The sequence below is a fragment of the Schistocerca cancellata genome, chromosome 4 (assembly GCF_023864275.1).
Source record: "Schistocerca cancellata isolate TAMUIC-IGC-003103 chromosome 4, iqSchCanc2.1, whole genome shotgun sequence".
Lineage (NCBI taxonomy): Eukaryota > Metazoa > Arthropoda > Insecta > Orthoptera > Acrididae > Schistocerca > Schistocerca cancellata.
In genome coordinates, this window is record NC_064629.1 from 862,915,612 (window position 1) to 862,934,503 (window position 18,892).

General features: G+C 36.8%; 1 protein-coding gene across 1 annotated transcript in view; it reads right to left on the reverse strand.

Moving 5' to 3' along the window:
• Positions 1-18,545, reverse strand: part of LOC126184992 (SRSF protein kinase 3) — a 380,865-nt gene extending 362,320 nt beyond the window's left edge. The window contains exons 1-2 of the mRNA XM_049927704.1: positions 18,347-18,545; positions 18,171-18,264 (exon numbers count right to left, since the gene is read on the reverse strand). Coding sequence (XP_049783661.1) covers positions 18,171-18,264; positions 18,347-18,377 — 125 coding nt within the window. The 5' untranslated portion in view covers positions 18,378-18,545. The remainder of the gene's footprint in view (positions 1-18,170; positions 18,265-18,346) is intronic.
• Positions 18,546-18,892: the final 347 nt, after the last annotated feature.

The following is an 18,892-nucleotide window of genomic DNA, read 5'->3' on the forward strand; positions in this document are numbered from 1 at the left end:
AAACTTACACCTGAGATGATCTAATTTCCTCATCTGGGTGTCAAATGTTTTAACTTTTTTCCCCCCTTTCTTTCTTTTCATGGGCCATCTGCTAATTTACCAGTACCTTTTTATTTCAAATTATCTTTCTTTTGTAAACACCACTGCAATTGCAGCTTATTTTGCAAACCAATTTTCTTAAGTGTCATTTGATATTCCTGCATGTTTTTGTTTATTACAGTTACTTCAGTGCGTAAAGATTTTATTTGGCTCATCTAACTACATCTCTGCTCTACTTACATCAGCACAATGTCAACATTTTATGATTTTAAGCCACTTTTCAGTTTGTCAATTTTCACTACAGATATACAGCCTTTTTAAATTTGATCATCATTAAACTTGTGCCAACATTTCCTCTCAATCACTTCCATTTATTAAATCAAATTAATCACATAGCCTTGTTTAAATTTCTCGTATGTTATCTATTAACCACCAGCTCACTATAGTACAGTATGTTTCAATGATACCACTAAATATATTTACTTCAAAATTGACAAAGGGAGAAAGGCTGGCTACTATTTACCCTCAGCAGACACAGCTCAAGCATTCCAGATAGAAAAACAGTACTTCTATGTTTCTTCTTCAGAGAATAAAGAGGAATTGGTGGTGGAAGGAGCAACAGTCATTCAAATTCCACGCTAAAACTCAGCTGTTATGTTGAGGATTGGAGGCAAGTACTGACAAACATTTTTCTCTCTCTAATTTTAATAATGTAATGACCTGAATTTACCTTTTCCGTTATGACTCATTTTGTTCTTGTTTTGTGACAGTGTATTAACTGTCATGTTTCAGGCTTTTTCCTTCACCTCTCCCTCCCTCACTTCTGAAAAAGATGGCACATGGGCCCCTTTTTGCCTGGATTATGAGCTACCTTTTGCACCCTGCCCCCTTCTTTCCTGATTCAACCTATCTCATTCTTTCCTGATTAATGAACTCACTGTGAATGCAATGAGTGTTGTGATACATTTTTGTATGTTCCTATTGTGCAGTGCTCTGTTGCCCTTCCTGGCAGTACAGAGATTTTAATAATCTTCCTTTTTACACAGTTACTTCTAAATTTCTGAGTATACACCATGTTACTGTAACTTTGAGCTTTTTTTGTTTTTATCATGACCCACTGTTCTTGCTACTGCGTAATTTGTATTGCTTTCAAGTTTTTACATGACTACAATTTTTGTTGTTTCCAACCAATCAGCAAGTCTGCTGATAACAGTAGCCTGTTACCACTATTTCCTTTATTAATAGAAAATTCAAATCCATCTGACTAAATAGCCTTCCCTGTGTGACACTGCTTCTGATAATTTCTGATTCCAATAACTATCTTCCAGCCCCAATATATTATTTTGTATAGTATCTTTTAATAGATTTTAAATTTCAGCCTGTATCACAAACAACACTCTATTCTCTTCATGTGTTTCATGGTTCCATATTTTATTATCTGATGGCAGTTTAATTTTTATGCACATAGCTGAGCAAGATTATATATTCCTCATCACCAAGAACAAATTTCTACAAATTTTCACTGTTAGTACATCACCACCACATACACTGCCTTTCCACACTTCAGCATGTCAGATTATTATTATTGTTGTTGTTTTGTTCTTGTTGCACTTTTCTCAACATCAAATGCTGCTGACAAGTAGTTGTAATCAACAGGGATTTCTATTAACTTAACGTAATCAATTTTGATGAATGCAAAAAGCTTTTGCAAAGAGAGAACAATCATGGATAAAACTCACTGCTAGCTCCAACTTCACTTTGAAAATATAGTTATACATGCTCTGTTCGACACAAACAGGCAATGAGCTTCTTTCTAACTTAACTAGTGCAGCATAGAAAGGGGAAAATGCTCTAATGTTTATTTTTCTCAAGCATACTAAAGTGTAACACTAAGAAGTAAAATAATAATTGTGGTATCTGGAGAATTTATCTTCGCAAAGTTAAGAAGAAGTTCATGGAACCCATATACATATATTTTTATTATTTATAGTCTGAGGCTTTTCACTTGCCAAGAGCATAGTAAATGTATGTGGAGAATGAAGGAATAACGCCACTGGTGAGAGGGATAAATCATCCAATTGAAACAATAGTTCTTTATATAATTTAGCTGTTTGAAGAATACTTCTTTATTTGCTCTTATAATACACTAGAGGCATAAAAACACATGATTATTTGAAAAGAAAATTACACACAAACAATACACTAGTTGTAGTTAGAGTTAATACATCTTGATTACCTACAAATAATTACACTACATTTTCTTCATTTTAGCATATATAAGACAACAAGATATCACATTGGCACTGAACAGGTACGCAGTATTCTTCAACAACATAGAACCAGTCCAACTATAACAACCTAACACTAGTTGAATCCTGGGTATGTTGAACTTGGGATGTAGAACAAAATAACTTCAGCCACTCTGTGGACAAGGACTACCTCAAACAAAAACAGAACTAAAGAAAGAAGTAAACACAATGTAAGATAAAATTTCGGCACAGACAATGAGTACTACTAAAAACCAAAGATCTGCTTTATGTTTTTCATTCACATTCTCTGGAGCTAGAATCAAAGTGTAATTTAAGCCCTTGTAAGTGAGTGGGAGCGTAGCAAATGTGAGATAATCCAAAGAAATCCACAAGTTGTATGGGAAAACATGCAGGGTAGAAATAGAAAAACTGTTACATATGAGACCAAGTTCACAAAACAATGACAATCCAGTCATTTAGCCACCAAAAAAGGAGACGTGACGAAAAAAAGAAGGTATGGCTAAATAATTACATAAATATACAAATAAATATGCCAGGAAGGAAATTAAAAATAACTGGATTCATAAACAGGCTACTAAAAATGGGGCACGCTGTTCCCTCATTTCCTTGTTTGGGTAAGTGGAAGTAGACACGCATTAACAGTAATTAGTGGAAAAAATACAAAAAAAATAACAAGATGTAACAGATAAGAGATACATCAAAAGAAATCATCCAAAGCATAAAAATGAGTCTGTCAGCTGTCACACAGAGCAGGTAAAATGGTCTGGGTGAGGTGGAAGAGGATGAGCGTCAAGTGAACAATACAGCAAGGTGTATGAAGTTAATTAGAGGAAGGACTGCACACAAGGAAACCTAATCTTGCTCCATCTAAGTTGCTTCATTCTTGATTAAATTATGCCATTCTTTGGTCACAACTACCTAGATTTGGGCTTGTGAATATACTGAAACAATGCCTATAACATAGTATGCATGTGCCAAGTCAGACAGTATACATCAAATGCTTTGTAGGAACCACCTGAAAACAGCCACAAAGTGGAAACTGTGTATTTCTGATGAGAAAATAGAGTGACTTACTGAAGAATAAAGCATGTTAAGCACCAGTCTTTGACACCTCTCATTTTTGTTAAGTAATAATGAAATTAAAGCCATTCTCTTTGGTACACACATGGAAATTTTGTGTTTTGCAGGGGAAATAAACTGGAAAGTGATTGTTGATGTTCAGAGAGCAATTTCACAAAGACAAGCACTATGAACATTCTATGGAAATGGAGTTGTATAGCTTTAATGGCTTAAGAGCTGAAATGATATATTTTATTAGAGACAATTGATTTCGGTCTAGGACCAGACCATCATCAGGTCCAAAAATCGTCTCTCCCAAATTGTGAGACAGTATACCATTACAGCTGTGTACTGGATAATGTAGTTCTTAACAAACATTAAGGTAAGGCTCTTGTTTAATTCATGATGTTTAACATTTGCACACTTAAATTAGAAATACTATTATATTGGACTAATCCACAGTATTGTTGGAACTAAAGCAACTTTTTAAAAGTAACATTAATCCCACCTGATAATTTTAAAGAGTTGAATGTAAAGATTGATTTATCATTTTCTGTGACGTTCCTTATCTTTTGACACTCCCAGTGAATAACTGATACCTCAGTTTTTTTTATTTTTTACACATCATTCGCGACATGCCATGACAAAAATGATTTATCTGAATCTTGGTTCCAGTCTTTGACATAGTGTAATTCATTAGAACAACTGGCTGTCAACAACTGAAGCATTTTGTTCCACATATGGGGCCCAAGAGAAATTACACACCTGCACGAATGACAAAAACTATATATGCTGCCCAGGCGAGCATCCTAAAGGCTACTGCAACTAAGGAATTTGGTGTACCATGGGTGACACTATTTCAAGTACGTCAAGTCCCAAACTGTGGAAATTTAGTCCTTCCACTATAATTACAGAAGATGAAAACAATCTAGTCCACTGGCTAGTCCTGGACAGTATACAGCAAATAACAAGTGAAATTAAAAGCAAAACCCATTTGCTAATGGAAGAACAAGCGAAGTGGTACACATTCTCTAGGAAGACATTCCATGTCAAGTGGCCTATGGGACTCTACGTGACTCTCTCCAATTTTAATAATTTTTTTACAGGATGTACATATCAGTCTTACATGAAGCCATTATATATTACAGCTGAGTAAGTAGTATGATGGAGCCACTAATCATGTTTTTGCACTGGCCAGTTTTTCATGTTGCAGCAGATACAAATAAATCATGAACATTGCTTTACTGTTGCTCATCATCTAAGGGGATTCCCATACTAAAATTATATGAGTCTACTCAACTTTTTAGCTACAACAGCATAGTTGCTGAACATATCCTCATTATAAGCCAGATTTATCACAATTTGCTGTTAAAGTAGCTCACAAGCCTTGCTGTGACAAATTTGGGCCATATTTTGGCAGCTTGTATCTCATGATAGAATGATTTTCTGATGCTCATTTTTTCCCCATTTGCAGCCAGCCAGCATGTCACTTAACTCTGCAATAGTTGTCTTGATTAGTCATTTACTGCGTTATCCCATATTATAATCAATTCAAAACATTCATTCTGCCAATTTTATCTGATTTTCAAAAGGCTATATCTCATATTTTATTTTTCTTTGAACCATTGTAAAGAGCTCATTTTCATTTTGTTTGATACAGAAAAGTCTGTTTAATTTTTGGGACAAATCAGTTCAAAGATAATAAATAAGTTCAAGAACACGCTTCAACTGCTATTACAAACAAAGAATGTGTGGACTTCTTGAACATGCACATTTGAACAATGCAAAATCTGAAACGTCCTGACAGATTAAAACTGTGTGCCGGACCGAGACTCGAACTCGGGACCTTTGCCTTTCGCGGGCAAGTGCTCTACCAACTGAGCTACCCAAGCACGACTCATGTCCCATCCTCACAGCTTTACTTCTGCCAGTACCTCGTCTCCTACCTTCCAAACTTTACAGAAGCTCTCCTGCGAACCTTGCAGAACTTGCACTCCTGAAAGAAAGGATATTGCGGAGACATGTCTCCGCGAAAGGCAAAGGTCCCGAGTTCGAGTCTCAGTCCAGCACACACTTTTCATCTGCCAGGAAGTTTCATATCAGCGCACACTCCACTGCAGAGTGAAAATCTCATAATGCAAAATCTGTTTAAGCTGTTATTAGTTGTCTTTTTTTTTCCTTCTTAAAATAAAAATTAATGTGCCCAGCCTTTGACTTTTAGAAATGTTTATCTGTTCATTTAGGTTTTTTCTATGCTGTTTAAGAATTCACAACACTTTTCACCAGTTATAAACCTGCAGTATCTTTTAGGTGAAAATATCCAGCAATTTTATGTTTAACAGTTGGAAACATAGTGAAGTGGAAATTAGGATGAAACTGTATCTTGATGGATGTTCAAAGCAATATTTTAATTCAATGTAGCATTGGTTTTGCACATAATTCTACATATTACCTGAAAACATTTGCAACTGAATATGGTTTCAAAGAAATAAAAGAATTTTCAGCACAACAGCAACAACTACTTAATCGAAGAAGTGTAATATGTTGCTCAAAAATGCCCAAATATGCTTTCATCACAAAGCAGTGCTTTTTGATAAGAATGCACTTCTACAGAAATTCTGTTGTAATCTTTTTGGTCTAAAGAAACATTCTACAGAAAAGGGTTCATGGGCTGTTACTTCAGAAACAGCTGATCATTTGAAAGATATGACAAAGTGCAATGTTCAACTTGGTCACAAAACGTCATCAACATGTCAAAAAACATATGCAGGAACACACACACACACACACACACACACACACACACACACACACACACACACACACACACACAAAAGAAAAAAAAATCAGCTTCATCACATACAGAAGATGAAGCAGAAAGCACATCCATCAGAATCACGTAGTTGACACAAGTCCAACTGCTGCTGGCATCTCTCCTCTGAAATTACAATGGTATCAATGACGTGTGCCAGAAGTTATACAAAAAGTAAGGTAAATGAAACTCGGGAAGCAACTGCACATAACACTGCTGTTGCTGGGGCTTTGATGTAAAAGATTTTCAAACACCAAGGACAAGTAAGGAACATACTAAACACTTCGATCATAGGCGACCGATTACAAGAATTCAAAGTTGCAACTGTCAAAGCAGCAAGAAAAATTGCAGATTTTGACATTGTCACCTCAAAGTTGGACTATAGAAGAAGTGATGTCTGGGGTTTCAGAAAGAATGGTAAAATGTTGTCAGGTGACATGCAGGTTTATCTGCCAAACCAATGCTACACTACTTTGAATTGTTGCCTTAAGATCCATCAAGCTACACACAGATCCTAAATTCCACTTCACTTTGTCTTCAACTGTTCAACATAAAATAGCTTGATATTTTCACCTAAAAAAACTGCAGGTTCATAGACAGAGGAAAGTGTTGTGGTGAATTCCAAAAAAGCACAGAAACAATCTACATGAACAGATAAACATTTCTAAAAGTCAAAGGTTAAGCAAATTAATTTTTATTTTAAGGAAAAACAAAGACAACTAATAACAGATTTAATGTAATTTTCAAAAGTGCATATTCAAAAAGTCCAAACATTCTTTGCTCGTAATAGCATTCAAAGCCCGTTCTTCAATTTTTTATTACTGATAGTAATAGAAGCTGAAAAAATGATTAAAAATCTTTAAACCAGTTTGTCTCAAAAATTAAACTTTTGATGATCAAACGAAATAAGCTCTTTTCAATGGTACAAAGAAAAATCAAATCTGACAGGACCCTTCTGAGATAAGACGCTTTTGAAAATCAGACAAAATTGGGGAATAAATGTTTTGAATCAATTTTAATATTAGATAACTTGGTAAATGAGCAACAAAACTACTGCACAGCTTTACAACATGCTGGCTGGCTGCAAATGGGGGAAAAAGAAGTGTCAGAAAATCGTTCTGTCCTAAGATACAAGTTGTCAAAACATAATCCAAATTATGTCATGACAGGATTGAAGAGCTACTTTAGCAGCAAATTGTGATAAACATGCTCTACACTGAGGATATGTTCAGCAACTATGCTGCTGTAGCTAAAACGTTGAGAAAAATCACAGAGTTTTAGCACGGGAGTCCCGTTAGATCATGAGCAACAGTAACGCAAATTCCATGATTAATTTGTATCTGCCATTATGTGGAAACACTGGCCTTTACAAAGACATGACTACTGGCCCCACACTATTATTTACCCAGCTATAATTTGACATGGTTTCTTATAAGACCTATATGTACATTCTGTAAAAATTTTATAAAAATTTGACACGATAACATGGGGACCTTGTTTAAATTTGGGCCATGTGACACAGGTTGCCACAGAACTACACAACTTCCTGTGAAAATGTCGCTGAGCAACAAAGTCATAAGTGGTTTGTAGAAACAGAACAGTATTTGAAAGAAACAAAAAATTGGAAACAGCAAATTCCCTTCAAGTAGAGATTTCAATTCCAATGAAATGACAATTATTTATTTATTTTAGCCTAAAGATCAAAAGTAAGGGCAATAAAAGTTTAGACAATGTCTGCAATTATAAGAAAAAAGTATGAATGCAGCCCCCCCCCAACACACACACACACACACACACACACAAATCCAGCAGCCAACCATATTTTTCCATTGATGGCATCTCAAATAATTTTAGACTTGTTGGAGTTGTTTTGGAAATGGTATAGTCCATAACACTAATAGTATTGTTCCCTAATGCATATTATTTAGCCATGGTATGTGTCTAAACACTACAACAAGAATGGAAAATGGGTGTGGAAGAAAGTTGAGCATCCAACTGTGGAAATCAGCTGAAAAAGAAAATGTTGGACCTACACTAAGGGAAGCATTGTGGTGCATTACTGAGCAGACAATACAGAATGGTTTTAGAACCTCAGGATTGTGTCTATTCACTGTTGAAAATGTAAAATTCAACAAAATTGTTACAAATTACTTGAAAATACCAATAGTTTGCCTTCAGTAATATCAAGGCCTATTAATGATCATTTAAACCTTACAGATAGTTCACAGAGTCTGAAATATAACATTGCAGTTGAGAAACTGGTAAACAGTTAAGCAATGGAGAATTCCACTGGGGATAAAGACGACACCTCACTTTCCATGATGTGGAAAAAAATCAAGAAACTAAAAATCTGGAAACACAGTTCAATGACAGCATCAAAAAGCAACGCACAGAAGAAAATGAAAGTTTGGTGCAAAGCATTTGTGATAAAATTAACCAATATGAAATGCCAGTCCAACCCCATTCAAGTAGCCCTCAAACACAAGACAATATATTGACAAACTTCAATGACTTGGCTTCTTCCTTTTCAAATAATATATCTGATATTCCATAAAATAATGCTTTGGACTCAGGACAGGCTAACTCCGCTACTTTGGAATCTACATCGGTGACACTGAGAAATACTCTTCATGCAGATTTACCTTCACCTTTCACCTTTCAAGAGAGCTGTCTTTTGGCCTCAGACAGCAATCAAGCAAGGAAGGTAGACAGAAAAAATGACATAAGTAATAGTATCCAAGTTATGGATGCATTAGTGATAGAATCATTAAACTGGATGAATAAGTAGTTTGTGTACTGAAACAAGACTCATCCAGGGAAGTTATCAGGACCTGTTCACTTGTCTACAGGACCATGGCTACAATACCAGTTTCCCAAGTCTGGGTGTATAATGGAAAATAATGTGCTCATTTGTGAAAAATTTTCACTGCCACTTTAAGTTTACATCCTACTTCCCTACTTTTTATGTAACTGTGTTCCTTTTTCCTATTCTTGATGAAACCATTCCAACCACTTCATACAACATTAATAATATAGCTGTACTCAGCTCATTTAGTGCTATACACTTTTCCATGACTTAATTATCATAGAATGATTTAAAATGTTTTAAACCTATGTTCAGCTAACAGTCAAAGACTGGTATGTATGAACATCAATGATTGGTGCACATTACAATCTTGCATGTCAGGGACTGGTGCTACTGACTTGCATTACATTTTTTAATAGTACAAACTATTTTAGGTGAAAAGTTATTTGGGGTATTCAGTAAAACTTTTAGGGAGGTCTGGATCATGAAACATTATATTTTTAAGCAATGGATTGAGAATTGTACAGGAAATACACAAATCTACAGTTTAGGAAAAGACAGACTGCTACTTACTGTAAAGAAGATACATTAAGTTGCAGATAGGCATAACTAAAAGACACTTACATAAAGATTTCAGCCACATCCTTTATCAGCCCAAGGTGCTGGAGTTGGTGATCACATGTGCATGAGGTGTGCTTGCTTGTGCATATGAATGGTGTGGCTGAAAGCTTTATGTAAATGTCTTAATTGTGCCTGTCTGCAACTTAACGTGTCTCCTTCATGGTAAGTAGCAATCTGTCTTTTCCTACATTGCCGATATTCCTACCTGGAGTTTCTATTGTTTAAATACATAAATCTGTCACTATATTACAAAACACGGTGTGTTTATCTCAGGTGGAAGAAGATACAGTTTCAACCTTTGCGAGTTTTGTGAAGCTGTGGCATCAAACACAAAAAAATTACAGGAAGGAGATTCCAATTTTTCAGGTGTTGTGGGGAGGTAAGGAAGCAAGCTCTGGCCAATACAATCTGCTGCAAGGAGAGAACTGCACACAAAACAATCCCCACCCTCATCACACAGTGCTGCCAATGTGTTTGTTATCTGTGCATTACATGTATGTACCTAAAAAAGTGAAAGTAACACCCAGAGGTAAGCATATGCTCAAATGATACGTAATTGACATTACCTGTAATTAGTGTCCCTATTACATCACTAATTCCAAAACAAAACATTAGCACAATGTGGAATCTCTAACTATTGACTAGTACATTCCTACTGCACACAACACAGTTTGAACACTTAAATCAGCAGTAGTCAGACAATCGACACTAGCAGTTCACAGTTTCCTGATTCAGAACTAAGGAGTTGAACATCGGAGAAAAAGTTTAGCACAGTATGTACATGTGCAAGATACAAATGTGGAGCACATTCCCAGTAATGAAATTCTGAGGTACCTATGATACCTAACAGGAGCAAGAAAAAAGCAGCATGTAGACAATTCTGAAAAAATAGTGTGTGGATGTTTTATTAGGCATTCCTATTTCAGAAGAAGAATCTGACAATGTAACGAACACTGCATACCATGGCATTGGTTCTTTCTTTTGAATTGCGTAGCGATCCAAATATCTTCTGCAGTGCATTGGTTACATTTCAGGGTTGTGTAAATGTTTACAATAATGAAAATTGGATGCTTTAAAAAAATTACACTCTAACCAGTCAGAATTTTCATTCTCAGGACCAAATGTTGTCACTGCATGTGATAACCATTGGTAACAGTGGTGTGAAACTCACTTAGAACTGATAAAGAAGAGAAGTTTCAAATAGTGCCCAAAACTCTGTGAAATTTATCTGAAAATGATAGAATATTAGGAGATAGAAATGAGTACTTAATTATTAACATAAGTGAACCAATCACTGAAATGGAAATGGTTAAAAGACAGCACGAGTAGCACATACAATGAAGCAGTCAAAGGCAACAAGAAATAGCATATATAACCGATTTGAGTCTCAAGAAAGATGTTACAAACAGATTAGTAGTGAGATGAATCCACAAATGCAAGGGAAAGAAATCACATTAGGTACTCATAATTAAGGAAAAAGAATGTGTACTGCAAAATATATCCCTCCAATTAGAAATTCCAACTTCATAACAGAAAATATACACATATCCAATCAGAACTACTGTAGGAGAACATTTTACACTTTGACAAATCTGATATTTTTCAATTCCTCATGAAGTTTCTCTCTGGTGATTTTGAGACTGATTAGTGTCTGTTGCTTCATCCAGCCATGCTGTCAGCTGAGAAAGTGCTGCAATGATGCTAAATGCACTGTAGTTCTTAGGATATGTAAGAGCAATTACAGCCATTCTGCCACCAGGAATTACAAAAACTAAATATTAAATGGGCTAAATCATATTTATATTTCACTAAACATATGACTACCAAGTTTCACAGTGAATAGACTATTAAAATTTAGTTTCATCCAAAATAAGTACATAATTTGAAGTAGTAACTTTGAGGAGCAATGAGTAATCTACCTGAAGTAGGAAGTTGCGTTGAAATAAAGGACAAGTTAGGTGTGACGGTGAGCCTTCACCAAAGCTCAAAACCTGGCAACTTCACGGTAAGTTACGGCACGACCCTACACCACAGATTGTTCTGAACACCAACTGCCTGGCCGATGCACTGCAGTATTTACTTCACTATACTTACTATGGTCGTCTCCCCCCCCCCACGCCCCACCCACCCATGAACCATGGACGTTGCTGTTAGTGGGGAGGTTTGCGTGCCTCAGTGATACAGATAGCCATAGCATAGTTGCAACCACAACAGAGGGGTATCTGTTGAGAGGCCAGACAAACGTGTGGTTTCTGAAGAAGGGCAGCAGCCTTTTCAGTAGTTGCAGGGGCAGCAGTCTGGATGATTGACTGATCTGGCCTTGTAACATCAACCAAACAGGCCTTGCTGTGCTGGTGCAGTGAAATGATGAAAGCAAGGGGGGAAACTACAGTCATAATTTTTCCCGAGGGCATGCAGCTTTACTGCATGGTTAAATGATGATGGCGTCTTTGGTAAAATATGCCAAAGGTAAAATAGTCCCCCATTCGGATATCAGGGTGGGGACAACTCAGGAGGACGTTATCAGGAGAAAGAAAACTGGCATTCTACAGATCAGAGTATGGAAGGTCAGATCCATTAACTGGCAAGGTAGGTTGGAAAATTTAAAAAGGGAAATGGATAGGTTAAAGTTAGATAAAGTGGGAATTAGTGAAGTTCAGTTGCAGGAGGAACAGGACTTCTTGTTAGGCGAGTACAGGGTTATAAACACAAAATCAAATAGGGGTAATCCAGGAGTTGGTTTAATAATTAATAAAAAAAAATAGAAGCACCGGTAAGCTACTACGAACAGCATAGTGAACGGATTATTGTAGCCAAGACAGACATGAAGCCCACGCGTACCACAGTAGTACAAGTTTATACGCCAAGTAGCTCTGCAGATGATGAAGAGATAGAAGAACTGTATGATGTGATAAAAGAAATTATTCAGATAGTTAATGGGGATGAAAATTTAATAGTCACGGGGGACTGGAATTCAATTATACGAAAAGAAAGAGAAGGGAAAGTAGTAGGTGAATATGGACTGGGAATAAGGAATGAAAGAGGAAGCCACCTGATAGAATTTTGTACAGAGCATAACTTAATCAAAGCTAACACTTGGTTCAAGAATCATGAAAGAAGGTTGTATACATGGAATAGGCCTGGAGATACTGGAAGGGTTCAGATGAATTATATAATGGTAGGACAAAGATTTAGGAAAAAGGCTTTAAACTTTACGACACTCCCAGGGGCAGATGTGGACTCTGACCACAATTTATTGGTTATGAACTGTAGATTAAAACTGAAGAAACTGCAAAAAGGTAGGAATTTAAGGAGATGAAGCCTGGATGAACTGAAATAACAGAGGTTGTAGAGGGTTTCAGAGAGAGCATTACAGAACGATTGACAAGAACAGGGGAAAGAAATACAGTAGAAGAAGAATGGGTAGCTTCGAGAAATGAAATAGTGAAGGCAGTAGAGGATGAAGTAGGTAAAAAGACAAGGTCTAGTAGAAATCCTTGGGTGACAGAAGAGATATTGAATTTAACTGATCAAAGGAGAAAATATAAAAATGCAGTAACTGAAGCAGGCGAAAAGGAATACAAATGTCTTAAAAATGAGATCGACAGAAACTGCAAAATGGCTAAGCGGGGATGGCTAGAGGACAAATTTAAGGATCCAGAGGCATATATCAATAGAGATAAGATAGATACTGCCTACAAGAAAATTAAAGAGACCTTTGGCAAAAAGAGATCCATCTGTATGAATATCAAACCAGCTCTAAGCAAAGAAGGGAAAACAGAAAGGTGGCAGGAGTATATAGAGGGTCTATACAAGGCCAATGTACTTGAGGACAATATCATGGCAATGGAAGAGGACAATGAAGATGAAATGGGGAGATATGATACTGCGTGAAGAATTTGACAGAGCACTGAAAGACGTAAGTCGAAACAATGCACTGGGAGTAGATAACATTCCATTAGAACCACTGACAACTTTGTGAGAGCCAGCCATGACAAAGCTCTACCATCTGGTGACCAAGATGTATGAAACAGAAGAAATACCGTCTGACTTTAAGAAGAATATAATAATTCCAAGCCCAAAGAAAGCAGGTGTTGCAAGTGTGAAAATTACCGAACTATCAGTTTAATAAGTCAAATACTAACACAAGAATGTAGGAACACACGATGCAATACTGATCCTACGACTTATCTTAGGAGACAGATTAAGGAAAGGCAAACCTACGTTCCTAGCATTTGTAGACTTACAGAAAGCTTTTGCCAATGTTGCCCAGATTACTCTCTTTCAAATTCTGGAGATGGCAGGGGTAAAATACAGGGAGTGAAAGGTTATTTACCAGAAACCAGATGGCAGTTAGAAGAGTTCAGGAGAACGAAAGGGAAGCAGTGGTTGAGAAAGGAGTGAGACAAGGTTGTAGCCTATCCCCGATGTTATTCAATCTGTATAGTGAGCAAGCAATAACGGAAACAAAAGAAAAATTTTGAGTAAGAATTACAATCCATGGAGAAGAAGTAAAAACTTTGAGGTTTGGTGATGACATTGTAATTCTGTCAGGGACAGCAAAGGACTTTAAGAGCAGTTGAATGAAATGCATATCATCTTGAAAGGGGGATATAAGATGAACATCAACAAAAGCAAAACAAGGATAATGAAATGTATTAAAGTTAAATCAGATGATGCTAAGGTAGTTGGAATATGAAATGAGACACTTAAAGTAGTAGTTGAGTTTTGCTATTTTGGGAGCAAAATAACTGATGATGGTCAAAGTAGAGAGGATATAGAATGTTGACTGGCTATGACAGGGGAAGCATTTCTGAAGAAGAGAAAGTTGTTAACATCGAGTATAGATTTACGTGTCAGGAAGTCTTTTCTGAAGTATTTGTCTGGAGTGTAGCCATGTATGGAAGTGAAACATGGAGGACAATAAACAGTTTCACAAGAAGAGAATAGAAGCATTTGAAATGTGGTGCTACAGAAGAATGCTGAAGATTAGAGGGGTAGACCAAATAACCAACGAGGAGTTAGTGAACAGAACTGGAGAGAGGAGGAGTTTGTGGGTCAACTTAACTAGAAGAAGGGATCAGTTGGTAGCACACATTCTGAGGCATGAAGGGATTACCAATTTAGTATTGGAGAGAAGAATGGGGGGGAGGGGGGGGTAAAAATTGTAGAGGGAGACCAAGAGGCGAATCCACTAAGCAGATTCAGAAGGATGTAGGTTGCAGTAGTTACTCAGAGATGAAGAAGCTTGCACAGAATAGAGTACCACTGAGAGCTGCGTCAAACCAGTCTCTGCCCAGAAGACCACTACAACAACATGATACTGTTGAGATGAGTTGGCAGTGTGACACTGACCACATTCATACCATTTGTGGCAATTGTGGAGAATGACGTATTTCCTAAAAACCAATTAATAGCTGGGTGAACACACCATATTACTTGATAACATGACGAGAAAGGTGGTTTATAAAAATTCAACCTTTCGTCAGACAGTAGCAGATTAATATGATAACTGTCAGTAATAAAAACATTAAAAATGCCAGTTTAATGTGATACACCAATCAGGAAGAATGAGGATGAAATGCTGCACTTTGAGATCTGATCCTATGTAAACTGGGAAAAAGGTAACAACACTTCAGAGCTAGCCTGTTTCGCACCTGTAGTTGGTTACATTTGTCTTCCTACTCAATTTCCAATTTACTGTACACAGCACCACTAGCACAATACCATAATGCCAGCACAGGTGGTATGATGTTCTCTCTGTCTGAATAGGTACTGTAAGGCTCAACAGTACGGATCGACCACCATGTCATCATCAGCCTTTTGGCATCACTGGATGTGGATAGGGAAGGGCATGTGGTCAGCACACCGCTCTCATGGGCAGTTTTCATGACCAGAGCCACTACTACTCAGTCAAGTAGCTCCTAAATTGGCCTCACGAGGGCTGAGTGCATCCCACTTGCCAACAGTGCTATGAAGACCTAGTTGGTGACCCATTGAAGTGCTGGCCAATCCCAACAGCACTTAACTTTGATGATCTGACAGGTACTGGTGTTACCACTACTGCAACACCATTGGTTGGTATTGTGTTTCACGTGGTTAAATAGTATACAGTGGTAAAATGGTAATCTCCCTTTCCCTGTATTCTGTGCTGCCCCCTCCCCTCCTTCCGTCTATAAGCAACATTAACCCAGCACTTGAGTTGGATCAAACCATCAGGTTAAATCTACAGATGCACCTGCCAGAGCACCCTCAAAATTGGGATTGAAAGCTAATAGTTTCAAGAGATTAACGCGCTTTAGAAAGATGTCCATCTCGAAATTTAAATGGCTCTAAGCACTGTGGGACTTAACATCTGAGGTCATCTGTGCCCTCTGGAAATTTATCTGATTCTCATTAATAATTTATAATTTAATTTAAATACAACAAAATGCCTTATTTTTAATAAAGGAGCTCACAATGCAGTTACCATGTGAGAAGCACCGAGTTTGCCAATTATTAGTGAAATTACAGTCAACATCCTCTGATGTCTGGAAGATATGATTATTTCTACACCATGCAGATATAATCACAGCTGTTATAAAAGCTGAAGGGATAAATAAATGTGACATTATTTTACAAACTGTAATGAAACTTGGTACAGAAACAGAAAAATGTCTGTACAAGAATCCTGTAACTGGTCTTACAAACATAATTCTTTTCAATACACCACAGTGTTACTCCAAATTTAGACATCATACGGCACACAGTGAAGTGTGGCTGCAGAAAGAATGGTGTCTACATCAGAAATCCCATCATATTTGTACAATATTATACAAATTAAAATGATTTACTGACCAGAAACCCGATAGAGTGCTTTTTTCATTACATCTAGAACAGATATTCTCAGTAGATTCTGCAGCTATAAAATTGAGATCTAAGATGAGCTCAAAAGGAATGCCACACACACAAAATGTGTTGTTTGGTTACAAAATAAAAGTACATTTTGTTAATCTTCAAATGTATTAAGCACAATGATCTACAGGCATGCATTACTTGTATGACCAATAAAGACAATGTTAATGTTTTCACCAGCTACAAAACGAAAGTATACCAAACTATGTGCATAAAAAACCATCAAAACATCAAGACAGTTCAGCCAGAGCCATTTATAAACAAATATCTAATTTATAATTTGCCATTTACAGCAAAATAAGCAAATACAACGAACTACAAAGGGCTTACAAAAACTGATCACTGTATAAGCACATTATATAGCTCAACAACCACTGCACAATCATCTTAAACATTCCTTAATATCTATTTGAAACTAGTTTTTGGAAGGAACTACAGCAATCTTTCAAACAGTTACACAGTCAAGCAACAAAAATCTTTGTTTACACATCTTTGTTACAGGACACTGCATGCAGTATTCTGGACCTAAAAGAATAAATGATCTTGACAGCAATCATGATTTGTTCAAATTTGAATATCAACTTTTCTATTCCATTTCAGTGATATGAATACTTACATCTGCTTCAGTTTCAGCATAATAAGCCATTGTATAATTATACTCATCTCTATATGACATCCTAATCTTTTGTACATGCTTATGCTCTGAATATAGACCACGATGACAAACGACTGAATAAAGTAAGTTTCAAATTGTGTATGGCAAAATGACCTGCCTACAGATAACTGCATGTAGGTAACTGAATGAAGTTATTTGTTCTAGTGAACACTTGATCCCAGACTAATATCAAAGTAAATGGGAATTAAGAAAGAAAAGATGCTATTTCAAACATGATTATGCCATGACTTCAACAGCTGAATATATTGCTACAACTCATCACAAGAACTCTTGTGAAAACAGCTCATCAACAATTTCCTACTAAATGTGCATTAATAATACTGTCCAACTGCAAAAGAGAAACAAAAAGGAAGACCGTGTCATATTTCAAACCAAATTCACATAAATGGGGATTAAATATGATAGGTTTTACTATTCTCACTGATTTGTAAACGGCCAACAAAACTATTTTTGACAACATTATTTGCCACCATGTTATTATTCACGCACGGCACTATATGACAAGAGAAATGTACAATTAATGGACGAACACAATGATGCCTCAACTCTCTAAGCTAGCGTCAATACACATCAAAACATATTACTGAATCATCAACAAGCTTCCATGTTTTCCATTATTCAATCAACCAGCAGCTACACTAGCCCACTGCACACCAAAGTACTTCTCAATAAATGTACTGAACACTGTGCTTACATACAGCTATCTTGTCAGTTTCCAAACATTCCGCATAATATTCCGCCAGCTGCACTGATATATGGCCCTACATATTATGCATAAATCTGTATGCCGAAACCAATGAATGGATTTATTAAATTTTCAGCTGATACAAAAATCGTATGGAAATAGGGGGGTTTTAAAAAGGTCTTCCAAGCTAACTACTCTTTAAACTCTCTGCAGTAATAAATCATTTACGAACACACATAACGGGGAAAGCACATTTTAATATCATTTCCGCTCCAGTATTAATATTACCGCGAAAATTTCGAACAAACCTCATATCAGGTCTCAGAGCATTCTGTCCGTCTTTGGCTTTCAGCTTTGCTTTCCCATTCCTCTGTCTTTTTTTCTTCGCTTGAATGGACAGAACTGAAACCAAAATCATACGGATTCAGAGCCAAGAAATTTCTAATACTTCTTACAAAACGCTGTATTTTAAGAGAGGCCTCACCTCGGCGACTAAAGTCTTGTTTACAGTTCATGTTTTTGTTTACTCTTGTTAAAATACGAACGAACTCATCGAAATTTCGGTAACATTAGAAAACACGAATAAATACCTCTGCTCGCTCCTAACCTAGACTATAACACAAACAACAATCACTAACACGAACCCACATCACCACAGCCCAACAACGAATACAATTCCCAGTCGAGTAGTGATAGGTGAGACACAGATCGACAATCGACAACTGCCAAAGGGTTCTTCTCTGACGCTGGAAGGGTATTCGCGATGGTGGTTCGGGTGTACGAACTTGGTATAGCGTTATAACTACAGCCTACTTCAATTGATAGAGCCTACAAAATGACAACATTGCGTAACTGTCAAATAGCTGGTCGGACTTCCAGAATGGACCTCTCGCTGCACGTTAAAAACAAGGCGGTTTTACTCTCTAATACGAGTAATTGTGTGTTTACGTTGTGCTCAAATGTAGCACAGCAAAATACAATTTTTCTACTGTCAGCTTGCTATCATGCATTTAAAGTAGAAAGCACCAAG